The sequence below is a fragment of the Pleurotus ostreatus genome (genome assembly GCF_014466165.1).
Source record: "Pleurotus ostreatus strain PC9 chromosome Unknown scaffold_8, whole genome shotgun sequence".
NCBI classification, from domain to species: Eukaryota; Fungi; Basidiomycota; class Agaricomycetes; order Agaricales; family Pleurotaceae; genus Pleurotus; species Pleurotus ostreatus.
This window is the reverse complement of record NW_023503163.1, coordinates 304,846-324,293: the sequence shown is the minus strand read 5'-3', so window position 1 is coordinate 324,293 and position 19,448 is coordinate 304,846. Positions and strand designations below refer to the sequence as shown.

General features: G+C 52.8%; 7 protein-coding genes across 7 annotated transcripts; 5 read left to right on the top strand and 2 right to left on the bottom strand.

Annotated features, from left to right (window-relative positions):
* Positions 1-64: 64 nt before the first annotated feature.
* Positions 65-3,926, bottom strand: PC9H_010425 (uncharacterized protein; the record flags this gene model as incomplete). The annotated part of the gene is made up of 3 exons (XM_036779918.1): positions 65-3,384; positions 3,435-3,485; positions 3,536-3,926. The coding sequence occupies 3 exons, from the start codon at positions 3,924-3,926 to the stop codon at positions 65-67; spliced, it is 3,762 nt and encodes a 1,253-aa protein (XP_036627301.1).
* Positions 3,927-4,131: 205 nt separating this feature from the next.
* PC9H_010424 (uncharacterized protein) lies at positions 4,132-8,268 on the top strand (the record flags this gene model as incomplete). Its single annotated transcript, XM_036779917.1, has 1 exon — positions 4,132-8,268. The coding sequence occupies one exon, from the start codon at positions 4,132-4,134 to the stop codon at positions 8,266-8,268; it is 4,137 nt and encodes a 1,378-aa protein (XP_036627300.1).
* Positions 8,269-8,952: 684 nt separating this feature from the next.
* Positions 8,953-11,611, bottom strand: DIT2_3 (cytochrome P450-dit2; the record flags this gene model as incomplete). Its single annotated transcript, XM_036779916.1, has 15 exons — positions 8,953-9,146; positions 9,235-9,263; positions 9,323-9,355; positions 9,447-9,547; positions 9,630-9,756; positions 9,818-9,847; positions 9,904-10,110; positions 10,174-10,240; positions 10,294-10,538; positions 10,602-10,810; positions 10,874-10,971; positions 11,034-11,077; positions 11,146-11,237; positions 11,296-11,393; positions 11,446-11,611. 15 exons carry the CDS (start codon positions 11,609-11,611, stop codon positions 8,953-8,955), a joined length of 1,740 nt encoding a protein of 579 aa, XP_036627299.1.
* A 502-nt stretch (positions 11,612-12,113) lies between these two features.
* On the top strand, positions 12,114-13,342 carry PC9H_010422 (uncharacterized protein; the record flags this gene model as incomplete). Its single annotated transcript, XM_036779915.1, has 4 exons — positions 12,114-12,198; positions 12,256-12,317; positions 12,685-12,738; positions 12,800-13,342. The coding sequence occupies 4 exons, from the start codon at positions 12,114-12,116 to the stop codon at positions 13,340-13,342; spliced, it is 744 nt and encodes a 247-aa protein (XP_036627298.1).
* Positions 13,343-14,353: 1,011 nt separating this feature from the next.
* Positions 14,354-15,594, top strand: PC9H_010421 (uncharacterized protein; the record flags this gene model as incomplete). Its single annotated transcript, XM_036779914.1, has 6 exons — positions 14,354-14,647; positions 14,697-14,909; positions 14,966-15,077; positions 15,133-15,213; positions 15,268-15,429; positions 15,479-15,594. 6 exons carry the CDS (start codon positions 14,354-14,356, stop codon positions 15,592-15,594), a joined length of 978 nt encoding a protein of 325 aa, XP_036627297.1.
* A 756-nt stretch (positions 15,595-16,350) lies between these two features.
* PC9H_010420 (uncharacterized protein) lies at positions 16,351-17,313 on the top strand (the record flags this gene model as incomplete). The annotated part of the gene is made up of 3 exons (XM_036779913.1): positions 16,351-16,428; positions 16,489-16,965; positions 17,017-17,313. 3 exons carry the CDS (start codon positions 16,351-16,353, stop codon positions 17,311-17,313), a joined length of 852 nt encoding a protein of 283 aa, XP_036627296.1.
* A 307-nt stretch (positions 17,314-17,620) lies between these two features.
* Positions 17,621-19,417, top strand: PC9H_010419 (uncharacterized protein; the record flags this gene model as incomplete). The annotated part of the gene is made up of 1 exon (XM_036779912.1): positions 17,621-19,417. The coding sequence occupies one exon, from the start codon at positions 17,621-17,623 to the stop codon at positions 19,415-19,417; it is 1,797 nt and encodes a 598-aa protein (XP_036627295.1).
* Between the last annotated feature and the right edge of the window lie 31 nt (positions 19,418-19,448).

Here is a 19,448-nt window from a genome sequence, read left to right as displayed (position 1 = left end):
TAGGTTTTAAGGGCAGTTTATATATAGCAGAAGAAAAAGCAGACTGAAAGATACCGATGATCACCTAGGACTCGAAAAGAGGTCGCAGTCGCTCTACCAGGGACCCATCACCAAAAAGCTGGAGGCGGGCGAGCCTTTTCTCCCGAATTTCTTGGCTTATTGGCCGCGTCGAACCGTCTTCTGCTACATCATACAGCACGACAGCCTTCACGACCATAGGCCCACCCTGAACGACCACCGCCTTCAATAGCTTCACAGACTTGTTGTCGTCACTATCGTCCCAGACATTGCAGGCAATATGGTGCACCGCGACCTTCCTAAGGAATGATGCATTTTCAAGGTCCCCCTTCACCAGCGCTCGAAGGTATGCGGTAATCAACTGAGTGTCTCGTTCGACAGGATACAAGTATTCACGAAGGCTGCCACTGATGATATCCCCGACTGGAGGGCGGATGTTCTTCAGGATGTGGGAGTAATCGCTCCATATATGTTTCCGGTAGTCGAGGGGGTACCGCATCGACGTGGGTGGGAGGAGAAGTCGAGCGAACGTGGGATGAGAAAAGGAAATGGCGTCATATAAACCGACGAAGTCCTGGTAATACTGATAGAACGGTGTTCCAGGTCCCAGAAAACGTACTGCGACCTCCTCAAGATCGCCGGTCTCGACCCCCTCCTTTCGTAGGCCATTGGAAGCAGATAAGGTATATGGTTTCAGTAAACTGTCCATCAGTTTCCCAACTTCCCGATCCCTGAAGACCTCGTCAGAAGAGTCGCTATGCAGTTGCCCATGCTCCAACATGAACACCTTCATGCAACCGAACACCGCCTCCTCCCTGCTCATTGTGAAAGAATCCAATTTGTACCGGGGTAAGATATTCTGCTGCGCCATTGCCAGCAGCAAAGTCGATCTCGTAACTTCTGTCTCAGAAGCATCCCATGACGGAGGGAGGTTTTGAAAAACTGTAGAAGACCCAGAACGTAGCAAGTGATCCAACGGCGACATCGCCCAGTCACGATCGAGAGGTAAGCCGGTGGTTTCTGATTTACACGAAAAGGCAGTGGCCGCTGACGCAAGTCTTTGTGTAGTTGACGCGGATATCGAATGGATCGAAGGGTGAAGGGGGCCAATGTAGACGTCTCCTTTGGGGCGCACCATGTGGCAAAGGAACGGTTGAAGGATAGAGAGTCCGCCCCTTTCCCATATCACGGTCGGGACATCGAAGGCAGACATGAAATCTCTGCTGATGGCACACGCAATGTCCTTCACAACCTCCAATGCATACTCTTCGTCGCCTTGAATCATTCTCCCGAGAATGGTGAAGGATTGGGCGAGCCACAAGTCATCGGTAACGTCGGGAAGGCGTCGAGAGACTTGAAGATACGTGCGAAGGAAGTCCGTCAACGGGCGGAAATATACCAGTAAGTAGGGCGGGAGCTTGCTGATGATATCGAGGGACGATGACCAAGACCATAGTACGTGGTTTACCAAGTTGGCAGATACATCCGAAATCAGGGAGAATGGGAGTATTAGATGAGGCTCTTCCATGGGGCCTTCGGATAGAGGGGGGGCGCAAGCTACCCATAATCGCAGTGCAGCTGAGAGCGCCAGCGAGGCATTCGAGATTTCCTCGAGCCACACGACATTCGGCTCAGGGGATTCGGCCAGAGCGACACGCATTCTATTCGCAGCCAACGAGATAACAAGACGCTCTTTTCCCAGCTCCTGGCTAAACCCATCCTTCAGAGCCGCGATCGCATCTTCCCGTTCTGCAGTACCCCCACGAACAGCATTGACCTTCGATCCCTCAACCCAAGCTGCTTGTGCGTTCCACAATGCCGCCCATGCGCTAAACTCTTCTTCCCCGGCTTCTAGGATGTCCCTGAACTCTAGGATATCGTCCTTCCAACCCCACCCAACAACCTGACTCCACAGAATCTCATGCGCAGGTGTTGTCCGGTGCGGGTCCGTGGCACAAACTATCCACCCTTCGAGTAACATTAAGTAATCTCTGCACAGACTCAATCGATCCTTTTGGGCTGGTTGATTTGCAGAGCATGACAAAATGTATCTCTGTAGGAGATTAAAGTGCGAGTAAGCTGTCGTGGCAATGCTCGCGTATAAACCGTAAGAAGCTAGGGTTTTATACAGGCGGATGGTGAGGGAGAGAAGGCTCGTGGCTAATTGAGAACCGAAGGGAGAGGCTGAAGGGAGTGTCGTGATAAATCGTAGGAGCGTGTCAGCAAGTTCAGTGATGGAGGTTGCACTCGTTCGTGATGCAGAAGCAAGGGTAATGAGAAGCTCCAAGGCGAGAGGCTGAGGCCCACTATCTTCGTCAGAAGCGGTATCGTTTGTGGATGTTGGAGATGGAGAAAGGAGGAATTTTTGTACGACATTAGCAAGTAGCTTCGGCGTAGTGACTATAGAATCTGCGATGGAATTATTCTCCTTCCCTAAACGATGAACGATTCCTAGGAGTTGTATTAGAGATTCTTGTGGAAGAGCGCCTAACGCAAAGATTTCCGATATCTTCGGCAACAGGAAGTCAAGAGACAGAGTCGAAATCACTGATTTGGTAGCCTCGCTTGAGGGAAGTCGTGACGATCGACGACGTTCCCATTCAACAACACGGTTGTCTGTATGGTTTGCCTCCCAGCCGACCAGACACTCCCATATTACGTCGACGGCTCGTGCGGCAGGGCTACCACGTTCGTTTAGTGCATTGATACCTGCCGCAAGGATCCGTCTCCTCAGTTCCTCTTCCTTGCCACGAATATCAGTGACATCGAGCCCATTGGACGCTGACTGGTCCCTCAGGAGACGGACAAGCCATCGAGCAATGCCAGCGAGCACGCCCAGCATCACTGTCCGTTGAGCAGGGACAGTGCTCCGCGTTAGGAGAAAGATATCGTCAAGAGTGTATCCAGCTCGAGATCCCTCGGCATGGTGATGGAGTCCTAGATGGGTCGGCAACAATGAAGATTGTGAAGCGGGAATAGGTGTGCCAGTGAGATCGAAGCGAAGCGACAGCGTTGAGGTGGAAGAGGGGTCTTCTTCAATCCACGCTAGTGACGGATCATTAGGTGGCACTTGAGGAAAGTAACGCCGTCGAATGTATTCTGGCGTGCCTTCTTCTGGCTCGTTATTTGATTTCTTGATCTGTGATTGAGTCCATGTCCCGAGTGATATTGGTTTGTCTTCTGTGCTTTCGGACGAGTCTGGAGGGGGGAGGAGTAGAAGTGGACCTTTCTTTCGAGGAGATGGGGGTGCAGACTCGTAAACATGGACATCGTCTGGAGTCAGTTCAGCAAAGCGAAGCTTTCGGTTCTCAGCACGACTACTTGGGCGAGTTGAACTGGTAGATAGAGCAGGAGGCGGAGAGCCAACTACGGGCGTGAAATTTATAGCGGGAGAAGGAAATGAACAAGTTCCGCACCTCTTTTCAGCGGAGACTTTCGTTCTTCCAATGTTGGAGACGTTAAAGGGACTGCGAAAGGCCTCAGTGGCGAAATCGTATGATCGAGATAGTGCACTCACCTGGATCTAACTCGTCTTTTGTATTTTTCTGACGAGCTTCTTTGGCCTTCCTCAGGATATCACCGACACCACTTCCAAATCTCTGCATGATCTCGTTGATCTCCTCTTGTCGCTCAGACTCGGACATATTCTCAACTCGGGTCTCGTTCTCTCTGCTGATCTGCTCTCGCCAGTCCTCTGCATCTGCATTCCTCTGTATTACCGGCGGTGGTGCAACTTGTCTACTTGTCGTGGCATCACCCTTTCGGGCGTCGTCTCGTCCTCTGGCAAAGGCGCTTTTCGAACGATGCTGAACAGGGGGGAACCCGGTCTTTCTCCCAGCTACTGACGGTGCATTTGGCTTGACAGAACCAGAGCGTTTGCGCTCAAATACAGATCCAATGAGTGACATGAACGATCTTGTGTGATCTTGCAAGCAGGAGAGGGCTTAAACTGGAAAACCCCTGTCTGGCACACGTGAGCTCGCGTTGCGGCCGTTGCCGAGGTCACGTTTTCCAAGCGCTCCTCCTCCTCTTGAGTTCCAGACTACAGTGCGCGCCGCCGTACCCAAGAGGCCTCGCAAGGTGGCCGATTCGTCAAGCTGGCCTCGTTCTTCAATGTCAACTCTGGCCGCGCAGCACTCATCGTTCCAGGCTGCCTCACCAGAACTACTTCAGCCCAGGAGGCCTCGTGCTGCGGTACCAGAATCCGATGTAGAGCCGTCTGACGAATGGAAACGAAATATGCGGCAGAGAATAGAGGAAGGTTTACGGGACATGGTATTCGATGCAAAGAACAACTACGACTCCAAACTCAAGGAGAGACTCATGTCCAATCTCCTGCGCGAGCAATTGTACCAGGAGTATCAGGCAGCGATGGCTGAAATCAGAAAGCTGGCTCATGAGCAGTTTCAGGTTGAACTAGAGCGCGAACGTCAGGAACGACGGTGGGCTGCTGGGATTGCATTGACCCCTGGATGGGACGAGGCGCTCAAGCAGGAACAGCAGTCAATTCTGGATACGATACAGAAGGATCAGGCAGGCAGGCTCGACGATCAGCCGATTCAGTTGTCCCCGCAGTCGCCCAATGCCCCCTTCTCTGCGGCTTACCATACAGATGTCCGCAGTCCCCCCGTCCCTATTCCTGATCCCCCTCCACGTAGAGACACGCGGCCTACGACCTCGCTTCTTTCCGAGTACGCACCCCGGCGGGACACGCGCGAGCAGAAAGAGCCGTTTCGTGACCGCGATACGATGTCTGTGCGCTCTGGCGACTCGGGTTACGTGACGGGCACGACGATGGTCGACGAGGCCGAGGAGGTGATACTGCGCCCGAAACGACGATCAGATGCGTCTTCGTATATGGAGCGCCCTACAGAGGACATTGACCGGCCGCCAGAACCGCTGGGGCGCCCCATCGAACGTCCCCTCGGTCGGTCTGTGTCCGAGCGACACGCAAGCTCGCCGCCGCGCGTGCCCGAGTTTTGGAAGCCTTCGATCTCTCCCGAAGAGGATCTCGCTTCCGCACGGCCATACCAGATGAATAGAAGGGGCAGCACGGCAAGTATGAAGTCCAACAACTCGGGCTCAGCCAGCTATCGCGCGCCTGCCACGAACCCCATCCCAGAACGCATCAGAGAACAAGTCGAGGTTGACGGAGATCGCGAGCGTGAGAGGGAGAGGGAACGGGAGAAGGAGAGGGAGAAGGAACGGGAACGGGAACGGGACCGAGAACGGGAGCGGGAGCGGGAGCGGGATAGAGAAGCTAAGGAACGCTCCAAGACACTGGAACGGCAACCAACCTGGGTGGAGAAGCCACGGGAGAGGGAGAGGCAAGAGCGCCCTGACGCCCGGCAAGGTTCGACAAGTGAGAACACCTACCACCGTTTCGCGTCTATATACTCACGCCGTAAATACATAGATACTCTGCCGCGCAATTTTACTAGGCCTCCGCAAACCGTCGAGGAATTGGAATTGCAAAGTATGCAACACACGGGGGCGTACACTACTTGGTTCTCTGACCCCAGCGCTAGGGTACCTCCCCCTCCTTCGGCCTGGGTAGATTCCGCTGAATACTCACCTCGCCCCAACGATCAGCGCTATCAGGCTTATCGCTCAGCATCCCGGCCCAGCGTTCCCGATGAATTTGACTTTAGACTACCGCCAGATCTCACTACTGCTATAACTGAAACTCGGCCGTATAGTCGCACGCCCTCGATAGGGACTTCTGAGCACCCGTCATACTTCGCCGATCATGAAACGGATGCAAGGCTGGTGAGCGCTGCGACTGGCCGCCGCGCCTCCCTATCCTCGCGCCGTCCCGAGGACAGGTCGCAGCCGGGGATGTTGTCCAGCAAGCCCTCACGGGAGTACTCGCTCACGATGGAACAGGCCCGACAACCTCTCTCATCGCCATCCATCGGCGGCCTAAAGCACTCTCCGATCAACGACGATGTGCGTTTCCAACCATCTAGTAACACTCGAGACCTCCTTGATGATACCGGCTCATTGCGGCGCGCTTCGGTCAGCGAATCTTCCGCCGCTCCCCGCTCAGCCTCCGCTAGCTACGCAGCTCAGAGTTCTGCACGCCCCCCTCCTGCCTCGCCCAACGGATATGGCTATCCTACGACTGCAAGTAATCCCGTGCCCATCACAGGCCGCTCCAAATACGACCCTTACGCCCGCTCGAGTCCTAATTCCAGGGATTGGAACAACTCACCGCAGTCCGTCGATGCCAAAGGCGACGTCGGGAGCTTCACACAGTATGGGCACCCTCCAATAGAGGCGCGCCGCCCACTCAGTAGTCGTCCGTCGTTGCAGAGCTTCCGCCCGGAGTTACCGGTATTAGCAGCCGAGGAAGAGATGAGCGACGACATGGATATGGAACCTATTCCCGAGCAACCTACCCGACATCGTGGTAGCGATGCGGATCTTCGCCCGTATCGTGGTGCTCCTGCTGTAGATAGGTACAAGGAAGCCAGGCGATTAGAGGAACAAGTTAAAAGGGATGAGGAGGCGAAGCGGGAGGCAAAGAAGCGGGAGGACGAGAGGCTCGAAGCCAAGCGTCAAGAAAGGCAGAGGCGCAAGGAAGAGGAAGCTAGGAAGAAAGCGGAGGATGAAGATAGAAAGCAGAGAGAGATAATTGCGGAGATCAAGCAGAGGGCGGAGGCCACGGCGACGGAAGCCAGGCGGAAAGCGGCTGAGAGGGAACGCTTGAGACTAGAGGAGCAGGAAGCAGCGAGGCGAGAACAGTTCAGGAGGGAAGAAGAAGCGCGGCGGGAGCAGTTCGAGAGGGAAGAAGCGGCGCGGAAGGCGGATTTGGACAGGCTTGAGACGATGAGGATGATTGCCGAGGCCGAGGCTGCGAGAGAGGAAGAGCGGAGACAGAAGATAGCGGAGGAGGCCGCAGCTGAGCGTCGGCGAGAAGAAGAAGCAGAGCAACGGCGTGTAGAAATCCAGCGCAAGGAGGGTGAACTTGCTGCCAGGGCAGCCGAGGTACGACGGAGAGAAGAGGCCGAGGCGAGAGAGAGGGAAAAGAAGATGGTAGAGGAGGCACAGGCAGAAGCGAGGCGCAAAGAGGCAGAGGTCAGGAGAAAGGAGCAAGAGGCGAGGAGGAAGGAGGAGGAAGTTCGATTGAAGGAGGAGGAGGCCAGGAAGAAAGAGATAGAAATCAAGCTGAAGGAGGAGGAGGCCAGGAAGAAGGTGGCAGAGATGCTGAGGAAGGAGGAGGAAACTCGAAAGAAGGAGGAAGAGATTAAGCGTCGTGAGGAGGACCTTAGACGACGGGAAGCTGAGGTCAAGCGGCGAGAGGATGAGGCGCGCAGACGGGAAGAGGAGAAGATGAGGTTGGAGCAGGAGAAAGAGCGGCTGAGAAGAGAGGAGGAGAAATCACGGGCACAGCAGCAGGAGGAGTTCCGCAGGAGGGAAGAGGATATTCGACGACGAGCAGAGGAGCGAAAGAGGCACGATAGCGAAGGTTCAGGATCATACCCCGGCACTTCACCTACATCTTCATCCTGGACTTCCTCGCACTCCCATCGTAGCAACACGGCTCCCCATGTTCCATCTTCTTCTCCTACGGACCGTGCCTCCACAAGTACTCCTAGTCGAAGCAACACCGCTTCATGGAGCACCTGGGGTAGTACGGCGGCTGCCGGCAGCACATATACCAACGGATCCCGACCAGCGCCAGCGCCAACCAGTACACCTAAGCCGACACCTAGCACGCCCCGTTCCACGTCTACCCCATCGGCTAGCCCATCAACGCCGATCTCCGAGGCAGAATGGGCACGTCGCCAAGCAGAACAAGCCCGAAAGCAGCAGGAGGCGTTCCGTAAGGAACAGGAACGGATAGAGATGGAAAGGCAGGCAAGGCAAGGTCGTATTCTTACCAAGGACGAAGTACACAGGCTCTTCCAAACTCATGAAACTCAGTGGAGTCGACTCACGACGTTGGAAGAGCTGACGTGGGACTCCTTCCCTTGGCCTATGCTGAAGAAGCCTGTCTCCTCTGAAGAAATCACCCCTGCTGCTGTTAGCGCTTATGTGCTCTCTCCTCATTATCCCGATAAGACCAAGTCAGACAAGGATCGTATCAAAGAATACATCAGGCGGTGGCATCCGGACAGATTTGAGACGAAGTACTTGGTTAGGGTCGTGGAAGACGACCGGGAACGAGTGAAGGAAGGCGCAGGGACGGTTGTAAGGAATCTAAATGATCTTTTAACTCGAACAAATGCACCGAGTTTGTTTTAGTAGGCCAGAGGAGTAAGTACTTAGGCTTGTGTTACACCGGAGACCGTACTTACCGTTCGTTTGGGATTTTTTAGCATGTACTATCATCATCTACATCCATATGTATAATTATCCGCATCTCTCAGAATATATCATAGCACTAACCTTGGAAACATGTCATTTTATGGCGCCGTAGTCACTAACATAGGACGAGCGCCTGGCAGCAATCCCATATACGAGCGGTGGCTGGTGAGATTCTGTCGGTGCCTAGGTGAGGCTTCATCGGAGTAGTCCCTGGCTGACTATTCCTGCCTAGCCTCGTGCGCAGTCGTCTATGAGCGACAAACCTCATAGATGGCCAGTCAAAGGCCTGATTCCTGCCAGGTGTTAACCTCGCAGCCTCATCCTGATCTAACTGAAGTTCGTCAAAATGTACTCCGTCACTTTCGTAGGAAGCATCGGTTGCGACAGATTCTCATTATCATTATACGTAATGCAGGATAAAGAAACTTCAGACCCTAGGGGAGGACAATAATAACCATCACAGTAAATCAAATATCTTGACGGCCCCCAGCACCACTGACCTCCCCACTACCTTTGTCGTCAATGCTTGGGAGCAAAGATGTTGCGAGCAAGTACATACGCAATACTATCAATTATTAATCTAATTATAATCTAAGCTGGGGCCACCGTTTCTCATGGGTTTCATAAACCGCGTTTACTGTCATAAGCACGCACAAGGAGTGGTAGTCCCTTCTTCTCTTCCACCTCCTCTACACCTCCGTCTCCTAGAGTCCGAGTCGCAGTAGATGGTGAGATGATCTGCGAGAGATTCCACACAATCGTATCCCCCGTCTTTGCAAAGGTGAAGCGGGAGAGCAGTGTCACGAGTATGATCTCTGTCAAACAATATCCATGAGTACTGGTAAGCCTAGCTTTCCGGCGGCTCGAGAGCTGTCAAGAAGGCAGGGGTTTGAGAGGACATACTCATCTCTATCTCAGCGAACTTGTATCCGCTGAAGAATTCATTCAATATCAATACCTTGAGCTACACGAGGCAAGGAGAGGTACCTACACGCAGGATCGCGAACCGCCCAAGAACGACAGCCTGCGCAAATGAGCCACAAATATCAGTACTTCAGTCCTCGAGCCAACAACGAAACCAAGCATGAGGAATAACGCGAGGAGAAGGAACTCACGTTCCAGCGTATATACCCGGTAGCTTCGCACTCGACGAGTGCGCCGTCTCTGATCCCCTCGATCCCACCCACCGCTCCGGATTCCATTCTTTCGCGTCTTCCTAAATATGCGCATATTGACCGGCGTAAGGCGTACATCGTTGAGTTGCTGAGACCCTGAACAGTGATGAAAAGTGGACGCACCCCCCAAACGGACTCCATCCTATTCGCACCAGCGATACCCACAAAGAGCGTTGTACCAACGGGAATGGTAACAGAAGACGTATCCCCTGCTTGCGTAGTGAATGGAATTGTCCTCTCCTGAATAGCACTGAGTACACAGAAACCGTCAACGATGGGTCTGTGTAATGCACCAGAAGGATGACACGCACGTGCGGCGGACGAAAGGAACGGGCGGGAACCTGTTATGAAGGAGAAACATTCAACCAAGTATATACTCCAGTCAAGGCAAACCCACAGTCTCAGAGTTTCTTTGAGTACCGCGTCGAGTAACGGCAGCTTCACGACGTCTTCGTAACGGAGTCGCCCGTCCCTATCCGAAGTGTCTAATGCTTCTAGGATTTCCCCTCGAAGGTCGTCTTGCCAGTTAGGGTGGACGGAGAGCATGTAGAGGACGCGCGAGAGTGCTGAGGAGGTGGTATCCTGGGCGCCAAATATCAAGACACTATCATTCGCGCAATATCCCATCAGATCCATCATCGCAGCCAGAGGAAACAAAAGAGCGCACGTCATCTGTCCAATGAGTTCTTCTTCGCTCAACTGCTCGCTCTCAGGAAGACGCTCGTTATTCTTGACTACCTCCCGTCAGCAATATGCCCGAATAATGGAATATTGAGTGTTAACTTACGCAATTCCGTGATTATATCCTGTCTCGATGGTCCCTCTGTTTCCAACCTCCGTTCTGGGATCTTCTTACGCTTTGACTCAAGGATGCCCTTCGCCGTCGTATACATCACATCCGACGAATTCTTCACCTTCTGTACTGCTTCGTGCGGGACCAGCTCGACAAGCTTACGGCGGAAAGCAGGAGGGCCTATCCTCGTGAGCCAAGGGACAAATTGACGAACGATGGAAAGACGGAATAGTGTTGGACTGTGTCGTCGTCAGTATTGAATCGATATGAGAAGACGGAGCGAAAAGCTATTGTCAACTCACATGAGCTCCTTGACGGCTGCTGTGTACGGGTTACTCTGCCGCGAATCCAGGGGGTCGAACGAATATCCCAATACAGCCTGTCCAACTGTCTCCAGTGCAATCCGCGACATCCATTCAGACATGTCAACTCTCCCACTGTCAGCATTCGAGTTGGCGTCACTGTTCATGATCGCCTCCCCGCGAACTTCCTTCGAAATCACGTCGCACAACTAAAGAAATATTAGCTCAGTTTCATGGCCGAAAGTTATCGTTCTAATGGCATGCATACGCACTTTCTCGGCGAGTTCGTAGAAGAGGGGCGTGAGCTTCTTGAGCTGTATGACAGAGAACACCGGCTTTACGGCTTTACGCTGCCTCTTATGCTGTTCTCCTGCATCGGTCCGTCGCATGTCAGGAGGAAAACAGCATACAATGATGGGTAAGGGTACGTACCGACGGTAGCGACCAAACCTGGACCGAAGATGATCCTGTTGTTCCTTGGATGTGCGGGCGTGTGATCAGACGTGGCGTGACGTGCAATGAAGCATCGAGACTTTGAACTCACTCGATAAACACAGCCGTCTCGTCGAAAGCGTCCTGATCCTTGACAAGGATGCTGTGCAAAGCACGAGGGTCGCAGATATACAATTGTTCATCCTAGACCACTCTTAGATGTGCTCTCCGGGAACAGGAGTATGGTGCACGCAAACCGTACCCCAAAGAATCCGTAGACCCTCGCTATGCCACCATAGCGTTCTGAGAGGAGGAGGTGAAACGGAAGGCCTTTGTTAGTGAATAGCTGTCCCAAGTTCCCTTGGACTCGCCATTAGGATAGTCAAGCGAAGGGTATATCAAAGCAAGTCACCTGTGATCCACGACTGAGAGGGTGGCCCAGGAATATGTGGGAACACTGACTGTGCCCGCAGGAACTTGAGGACTCTTGATAGGAACGAATGGGCCGTCAATGCTGCCAAACTGTAGGCCAACAATCTCGCCGGCGTGAGCTCTGCCAATGAGGGCAATGAGAGCATTGGTACGAAATCGGAGGGGTGAAACGCGAACAATGGCCTATATATGAGTGATGTAGATTTTTCCTCGGCGACTGGCCACAGGTGAGAGAATGGAGACAAGAGCGGTTGTAGGCGCAACGGCGAGCAGCGGCACCGCTCAAGAAGCAACCCGGATTTGGCGCACATCGGATGCGCAGCTGCCAGGAAAGCGGACTCACTTCAAATATCCTCGCCAACGCACCTTATTCAGTGCCCAGTCCTTGGGTCGCGCGGCCATAGAGTTAATCTTTGTGATACGGTGAGGCTTAGAAAGGAGGCGTACTAAGCAATTCGGGGGACGGGGCATATTGAAACATAATTCGACATGAATCTCGGTGGTGGCCCATCCGCTCGGCGTTGACCTTGACGAGAGGAGTAAAGCACGGATACTGTCACAAAGAGCTCGGCCGTCAAATGGTCTACTTGGCTAAACCTCAAAATACCAGCACTATGATTCAAGGTAGGTAAATATAAAGGGTACTCCATGAAACGGCCATCAGGCTACCTCCTGGGACCCGTCGACGGTGAACTCGGAAGTAGTATGGGACGCTCAGGGTTAGCCAGCTTGGGTACTGAGTACTGTAGGCCTGAAGCCTGCTTGAGGACTGACAACCCGATTATGTTAGAGCTCGCCGATGATCAAAAGCGCCGGGAAGCTCGGGACTCTCAGGCTGGTCCCCCCGCCAAGGTCGGGAAGTGGAGGAGGAACGGAAAAAGCCGAATAAGTTCCAGCGGTCGGCGGGGCTTTTGTAATATGTTTTTTGCATCCGCCCACATTTTGTGACCACGGCAATCGGTCTCAGCAAATGCAGAATATAGAATACATTCCATCCTTTAATTTGCAATCTACATGCGATCAGCTCGGCAAAAAAACAAGAGGGCAGGTAAAGCTCCAATAGTCACCATACATATTACCCTAGTGTCATGTACAACGTACTCCCTCGCCTTCATGGCAAAATACTTCAAAGCAACGACGACATGCCGACCAGACTCCCTCCAGAAATCATGTACGTTGCGCCTTTCATTATTGCTCTGCTGACATTTGCAATGGGTAGGTTCGCCTCCCAGCAGCCCCTCAGACTTTTGATGTAGGAGCTGCACAGCAATGCGTACGTCCATCGTCCAAGCTATCCTCTTCAATGACCATGCTTTAACCTATCTATTCCCTAGTGCAATGCTCTTGAAGCCATATTGACTTCCTCGGCCGTCTTATACCCATGTTCACTCGAATACGACGCCCAATTATCTACCTATTACACCCTGGAACAGGCCGCACAACGCCCGGCTTGTCGTATAGCCCCTACCACTACTAAAGATGTCGCGCTTATCATGGGATTCGCGACCACTTCTGGATGCGAATTCGCCGTTCGTTCAGGCGGCAATATGAGCTGGGAAGGCTCATCGAATATCGGTGCACACGGATTCACCATCGACTTACAGGGCTTGAAAGGGATAGAGTTCGACGATGATGCAAAGACGGTCTCTGTCGCCCCCCGGTTGACGTGGGGAGAGATCTACGCGTTTCCGAAGCCCCATGGACTACATACCATGGGCGCTCGTGCCTCCAGTGTTGGGATTGGTGGGTTTCTGCTAGGCGGTAAGTCGATTCCTCGAGCCTTGTTGACATCATCCTCGACTACGAGGTCGCACTTTCTAATGGATCCATCTTTCATGCTAACGCAATCGAACGCGCCGATCTTTTCTGGGCATTGAAAGGCGGGAGCGCCAACTACAGAATATTAACCCGCTTTCTGCTTTGTCTTGGGATATAGCACTTTCCAGGTGAGTCCATATCTGATGCCGAGCCGGCGGATCGTGGAAGAGGACTTCCAAATAAAGGAATTACAGGAACCTCCAGCCAAGTCCCAGGTCCGACAAACACTGTCACTAGGCTCTCGTAGCCCAGCCGAGCCCAGTCGGTCGCGTTCATGTCGTGTATTCAGCACCACAGAACGTTCAGAGCGCATCGCGAAGATCAACGATCGTTGCGAACCCATACAGTGCCACAATCTACTGTACAGGCCGCCAATCGCGAACGGATTTACACTCTTTACGCCGATATTTGGCGACGTGGTCATATGTTTTCTTGATGTATCCGGTTAAGATTAGAGGATTAAGATTGAACCTATCGAGTTGCGTATATGGTGAGTAGTCATTTCTTGGTACGCAAGGGTCTCCTTGTTCTCCTAGGCTGCGGAAACCCGTTGCCTCTTTCAATACAAGCCATATCAACGGCTTCATTATCGAGCAGCACCTTGCTGGCATCGTGGCCATTGGCCATTAGGACCGTCACGTCATGGCAAAGGATACGGCGGTCGCTGAGGGCGGCACGCGTTGACCCTCCGACGCTACATGAAGACGACAAGGAGATGTCGGTAGGAATTTGGAAATGAGTGAAGGGCTTCGCGGAGTCGCGAACATCGTACTTGCGCTGTGTACCATGGGCAAGAGGCATCAACATGTCTCGCGGATATCGATGTTGTAACATGCGTACAAGTGAATGGATCCTTTGTCACCGAATATAGAAGGAATATTTACCTGAATTGTGATTGCTTATGTGCTACGGTTACCTTCATCTTGTTTTTGAACAGTAACTTAGTCTTGAGTCGACTCAGTTTTGTCGCAGTCGCTTTGATTCTGAAGTTCAAGTCACATATCACGTGATCGTGACGCCGAAATCTTAGACGCCGTCGACAACGTTGACCACGAACTTCCACCTTCTTGATGCCCCTCGTCTTCACCAGTCCGCCGTTTACGACTTATGAGTCCCTTTTACTAACTACGTCGTTTGCCCTCATCTATGTTGGCTCGCTATATGTTTCCAAGCATGGCAGGTTGTCATTTGTGGCCAAAGTTGTGCCTCCCCAGCGAGACGGTGAGGAGCGGCGAAGACACGAGAGTGAACGGTGGAGGGATGACCCAGATGTCATACGGGCTCGCTTAATTGCTGTCACCTTCGCCAGCCTGGTCAGCTGCACGATGGTGTTCGGTGCTTTGTGGCAAGCCATAGGCCCTGAGGTGAACATCTACAATAATGCAGTTTTGCGTCGGTGCTGACGCGAACGAGACCATTGAGGTTACCCTACGAACCGCCCTCGTTCGCTTAGGTTTCTCGCTGCCGGCGTTTACACTCGACGCCCTCCTTCCGCACTTGATCACACCGCTTCTCTTCCTCGGCCCTCTGTACGCTCTATACCTGGACTTCTCTTCGCCGCTCTCCACGACTGGCTCATTCAAAGAAGTGCTACTGTCCTGGCAGGGCGCCAGGAACTACGTCGTTGTGAGTCACGCGCAGCCAATCGTCTGCGTTCGGCCACTGGAATGAATGGAACGCAGGCCCCGATCACGGAAGAGATCGTGTTTCGCGCGTGCGTGCTCGCGGTGTACAACCTATCGGGTGCATCGAGGGCGAAGATGATAATGCTTGCACCATTATCATTCGGTGTTGGTACGACTGCTGCTTTACCTCCATGTCGATCGTACTCTGACTTACTTACTTTCAGCGCATGCCCATCACGCGTGGGACACGTTCAATCGCTACGGGCGTACTCCCGCAGCCGCAAAACGCGCACTGCTCATGACTCGTACGCACATTTCTTCCTATCAAGGGAAACATGACTCACCCACGCCGCATCCAGTGTTCCAGCTATCCTACACGACGCTCTTCGGGTCGTTCGCTTCCTACCTGTTCTTGCGGACAGGTTCCATCTGGCCCCCAATAACGGCGCACATATTTTGCAACGTTATGGGCATACCCCAGCTCGGATACGAGGTGTCCAAGTTCCCCCAGCAGAAGCGATGTATGGTCTTAATATTCTAACTTGTGTTTCTTGCTGATATGTTGTGTAGTTATTTATCTAGCCTATGTGACTGGGATCCTCGGCTTCGTGATGAAGATTGTGCCGTGGACGAAAACACCGGACAGTCTCTACTGGCAACCCCGAGGTCCCGCTGTGGCCTACTGAGCCAGCAGCACCGCCTATCTCAGCATGTATGATAGTACCACCATTTATTTCTCCCGTTAACCTCGATGCATTGACCATATGAACGGTATTACTATGCTATCCACTGCCTTCAGAGTCTGCGCAAGTTTAGGTGGGCATTTCTGGCGGGGCCCTGGGTAGGATGGAGTCTGCCCCAAAAGTCAGCTATCCCTTCGAATTGAACACTGATGGTGCTCGTTCCACCCATCGTTCATCGACGTACCCCCCTTTTAGCCGCACAATCACAGAGCTTTACGGTGTCAACTCCTGCTGACGTCTTACCTCACAGATGCCCCTTCGGTCTGCTTTCTCCCCCGACCCCCTCACCTTCCTCGCCGAATAACCCGAGGCTGACCTGACGACAGCCGCTCCTTATGTCAGACGGAAGCAAACTATCGAAACCAAATGTCGACCAAAAGTCATGATTTTGCCTCTGGAAATGCGACAAAATTTGATAGGAGTCGGCCCCCTATCTCTTTTACACAGACAGAAGCAGACAAGTACGCATCGGCGAATTTTACCACCGACGCCCTCGACGTCGACGGATGCAAGAATCACTGCAAAGACTCCACGAAAACAAACAGAATAAAATATTTGTCGTCACTGTGGGATGGAGCGATGCGGGAGAAGGGGGGTAACGAATTAGTATAAGAACCTCGCACTCTCGTGGATCTCTTCAAACAACAACTCAGCAACCCACCATTACATCTCACATATTGACTATCGACTATCGCCATCATGGCAGCTTCACAAGTACGCCTCAGCACTTTCGGAGCTGCTCCTCAACAGTTAGCCGCTAAGGGCTCTGCCTTCGAGGTCAGTCCCCTTCCAAGACCTCAGTCTCAAGCAAAAATACCTATGTCCATTACTCCCTAGTACCCACGCAGCGATCTCATCGCACAATTCGCTGAGCATTGCGCTCAAACCACTACGAAATTACTCGGCGCTTCGCCACTCTACTTCGATCAGCCCGCCTTCTCCACCCCACCAATTCAGTTAAGCGAGTTCATAGAGAAACTCCTGCGTGTCACGCACGCGCCCCTTTCAGCCGCGGTCGCCTCTCTCGCCATCATCTATTGGATCACCGAGGCAGGCGCATGTCCCCTTGCGTCGTCCTCGCCCCACCACCTTTTCATGGCGGTGCACCAAGCGGTCTTGCACCCAGCGTGGGACTTCCGCGACGTTGATGAAGATTGGGTCGAATTCTCTGGGGAGTGCATACCTTTGGCTGAGGTTTCGGCCATGAGGAAGGAGGTAGAACTAGTCATCGAGACTCTAGGGCCGCGGCGATGGGCAGTTTTGAGCAATCTCGTCAGTGAAGATATCAACACCTGTGTGCAAGAACTTCACAACGTAAGCAGCGATTTCTCCTTGCGAAATCCTTGATCCTCACCCTTGTGACAGGCTGAGCGCATCCAAGCTCAGGATGAAGTTCGTGAAGCAGAGGAACTCGATCTTTGGGAGGAGGAGCTAATCGACTCAGGTTTCCTAGTCTATGAGTGCGATCCTGACTCTGATGATTCCGATGACGACTCCGATAGCTTTGACCTCGGGGGTTCGCATACCGAGGCAGAGCAGCAATCCCTTGATGCTCAAATCGTCAACCAACAATTCGACCATTCCTCATTGCTACTCAACACTCCGCAAGATTTGAATCAGAAGTATGCATCCCCGCCGTTGGAGGAGTCTCTGATGGGATAATGATTTATGTCATTTGGACTATCTCTTATTGCATACCAATCGGACTCTCATCATTACTTTTTCACTTACATATCCAAACAACATTAACAATCGCTCTTGTTTCCTCACTATACAAAATGCCAGGTTTTTTGCCTCCTATTAATTATTCCTTGAAGCGCAGCCCCTGTTTGTTCGTTTAGACGCCTGCCACAAGGCATAACACCTCACCACCACTGCCAGTCTTCATTACACAAAAATCCGGAGCATCGCAGCAGGAGGGTGAATTCTTCCATTCGTTATCATAATATTGATTCAGCATTTGCAGCATATGAAATGCTTGCAGCGGATTACCGACTCGACAGTTAAAGTAGGCACCGCGATCCATGGCTTCGCACTTGGAAGACAGAAACACACTAGACGTCGTCTGAAGGGCCCAGCACGCACGGAGCAGCTGGATACAATGCTCGCATTCTCGGGGCTCGCCATCCCCAAGAAGCATGTCCAGCTGCCGGCTTCATCTCAAAGGACTCGTCGAAGTGGTGCGATCGCGCAGCAAGTTCGCGCTCTTGCCCAGAAAGGACATTACAAAAGTGTTGATGAAATTCTTCATACCTTGGACCGCGCGCCGAGAGGGTATAGCCCGCTGCCTGACGACGGTATGCAAGTAGTCACGATTCCTCCGAGCAACGCCTCGGTGCGGTTTCCTTCCCATGTTTTTATGCACCAGCTGCTTCGGGACAACAAGCCAGTTCGCGCGGCGAGGAAATTGGAGTGGATGATCGAGGGAGGTGTGCGAGTGAGAACCAGAACGTTTAACGCGATTACGTCGGCGCTGCTCAGCAAAATGCCCAAGTTCACGGTTAAGGAACTCGACAAGGTCAACGAAGGCAACACGGGAACGCAGAGACTGGACGAAACTGTGGTGGGGCGTCCCTTCACATCTGACAGGATAAGGGAGACCTTTTGCCGTCAGGCCGTGGCACTCCTGCAACTGGCACGCACGCACGGGGTGAAGAGGGAGATGTGGATGTACGAGAGGGTGATAGATGGGCTTATGCTGCAAGAGCAATACGTGGAGGCCGCCCTCTTATTTGACATGCTTGCGAAAGACTGGCAGGTTCAACGAGCCTTGGAAGAGGCATTCTGCACTCCTGTCTCGCCGCTGCCACAGATCACATCGCAGCCAAAGCAGACGAAACTATATACTTTGCTCACCATCCTCGCAGCCTCGTCCCTCCCGCCCTCAAGTGGCCTCCTTCGCAGGATTCTCAAGCCAGTAACGGAGATGTTCGGACGAATCAAGACGTTTAGGTATCTACCGACACACGCCGTGCATTCATCGCTTCAAGCCTATGTCATCTTACTAACAACCCTTCACCAACGCCAAATACCTTTCGCTGATATCTCACTCTTGAGTGAAGCGGTTTCCACGTGCCCCGTCAACTCTCGTGTCCAGAAGAACCCTGTCTGGGTTGTGCGACAGGAAGGGGGTCCTCCGCGGAAAGTTGATGCACTGACCTATGCCGATGAAGTGCTTGAGGCTCTTATCAACGACCTTCCAAAGGATCTTCCGACCTTTCCCGCTCTCGAAGTAAGCTATGACCGTTCTGACGATGCTGCCAACAAAGACGGGCGCTCTGGAATACCCTTACGCAAGTTGTTCAAAGAATCCGCCATTACTGATATACCTTTTGCGTCCAGTCCTACGCATCAGCGTCCTCCTACGGAACTCAGACTTCCTTACTTACCACCAATACTCCCTCCTCTCGATGAGGCTTCGTATCTGAGCCTGATGACATACGCTTTGTATGTTCGTCAGGACACCTCCCTCGCACGTACCGTCTTCGTTCACATGATTGCGATACGCAATCCAGCGCTGACCCCTGGGCCGCCAGTGTGGACTACCCTTCAAAACGCTGTCATTGGCAGTGCTACCCTCGGAGAACCGAGGTCTAAAGGCGAGTCCCGATCTAGTTGGCGGACAGGAGCACATATGAACTTGGAACGGGTTGATGAAATCCTGAGTCGGGTCGTTACTAGCGAGGAGAAGGACCGGATGTTTAGTCTGTCAGACGAGATGTCGCAAGCGGGCGGCACTACATCTAATGTGCCCTCATCGCACTGATTTGTACCCATAATATCTACATATACGATGT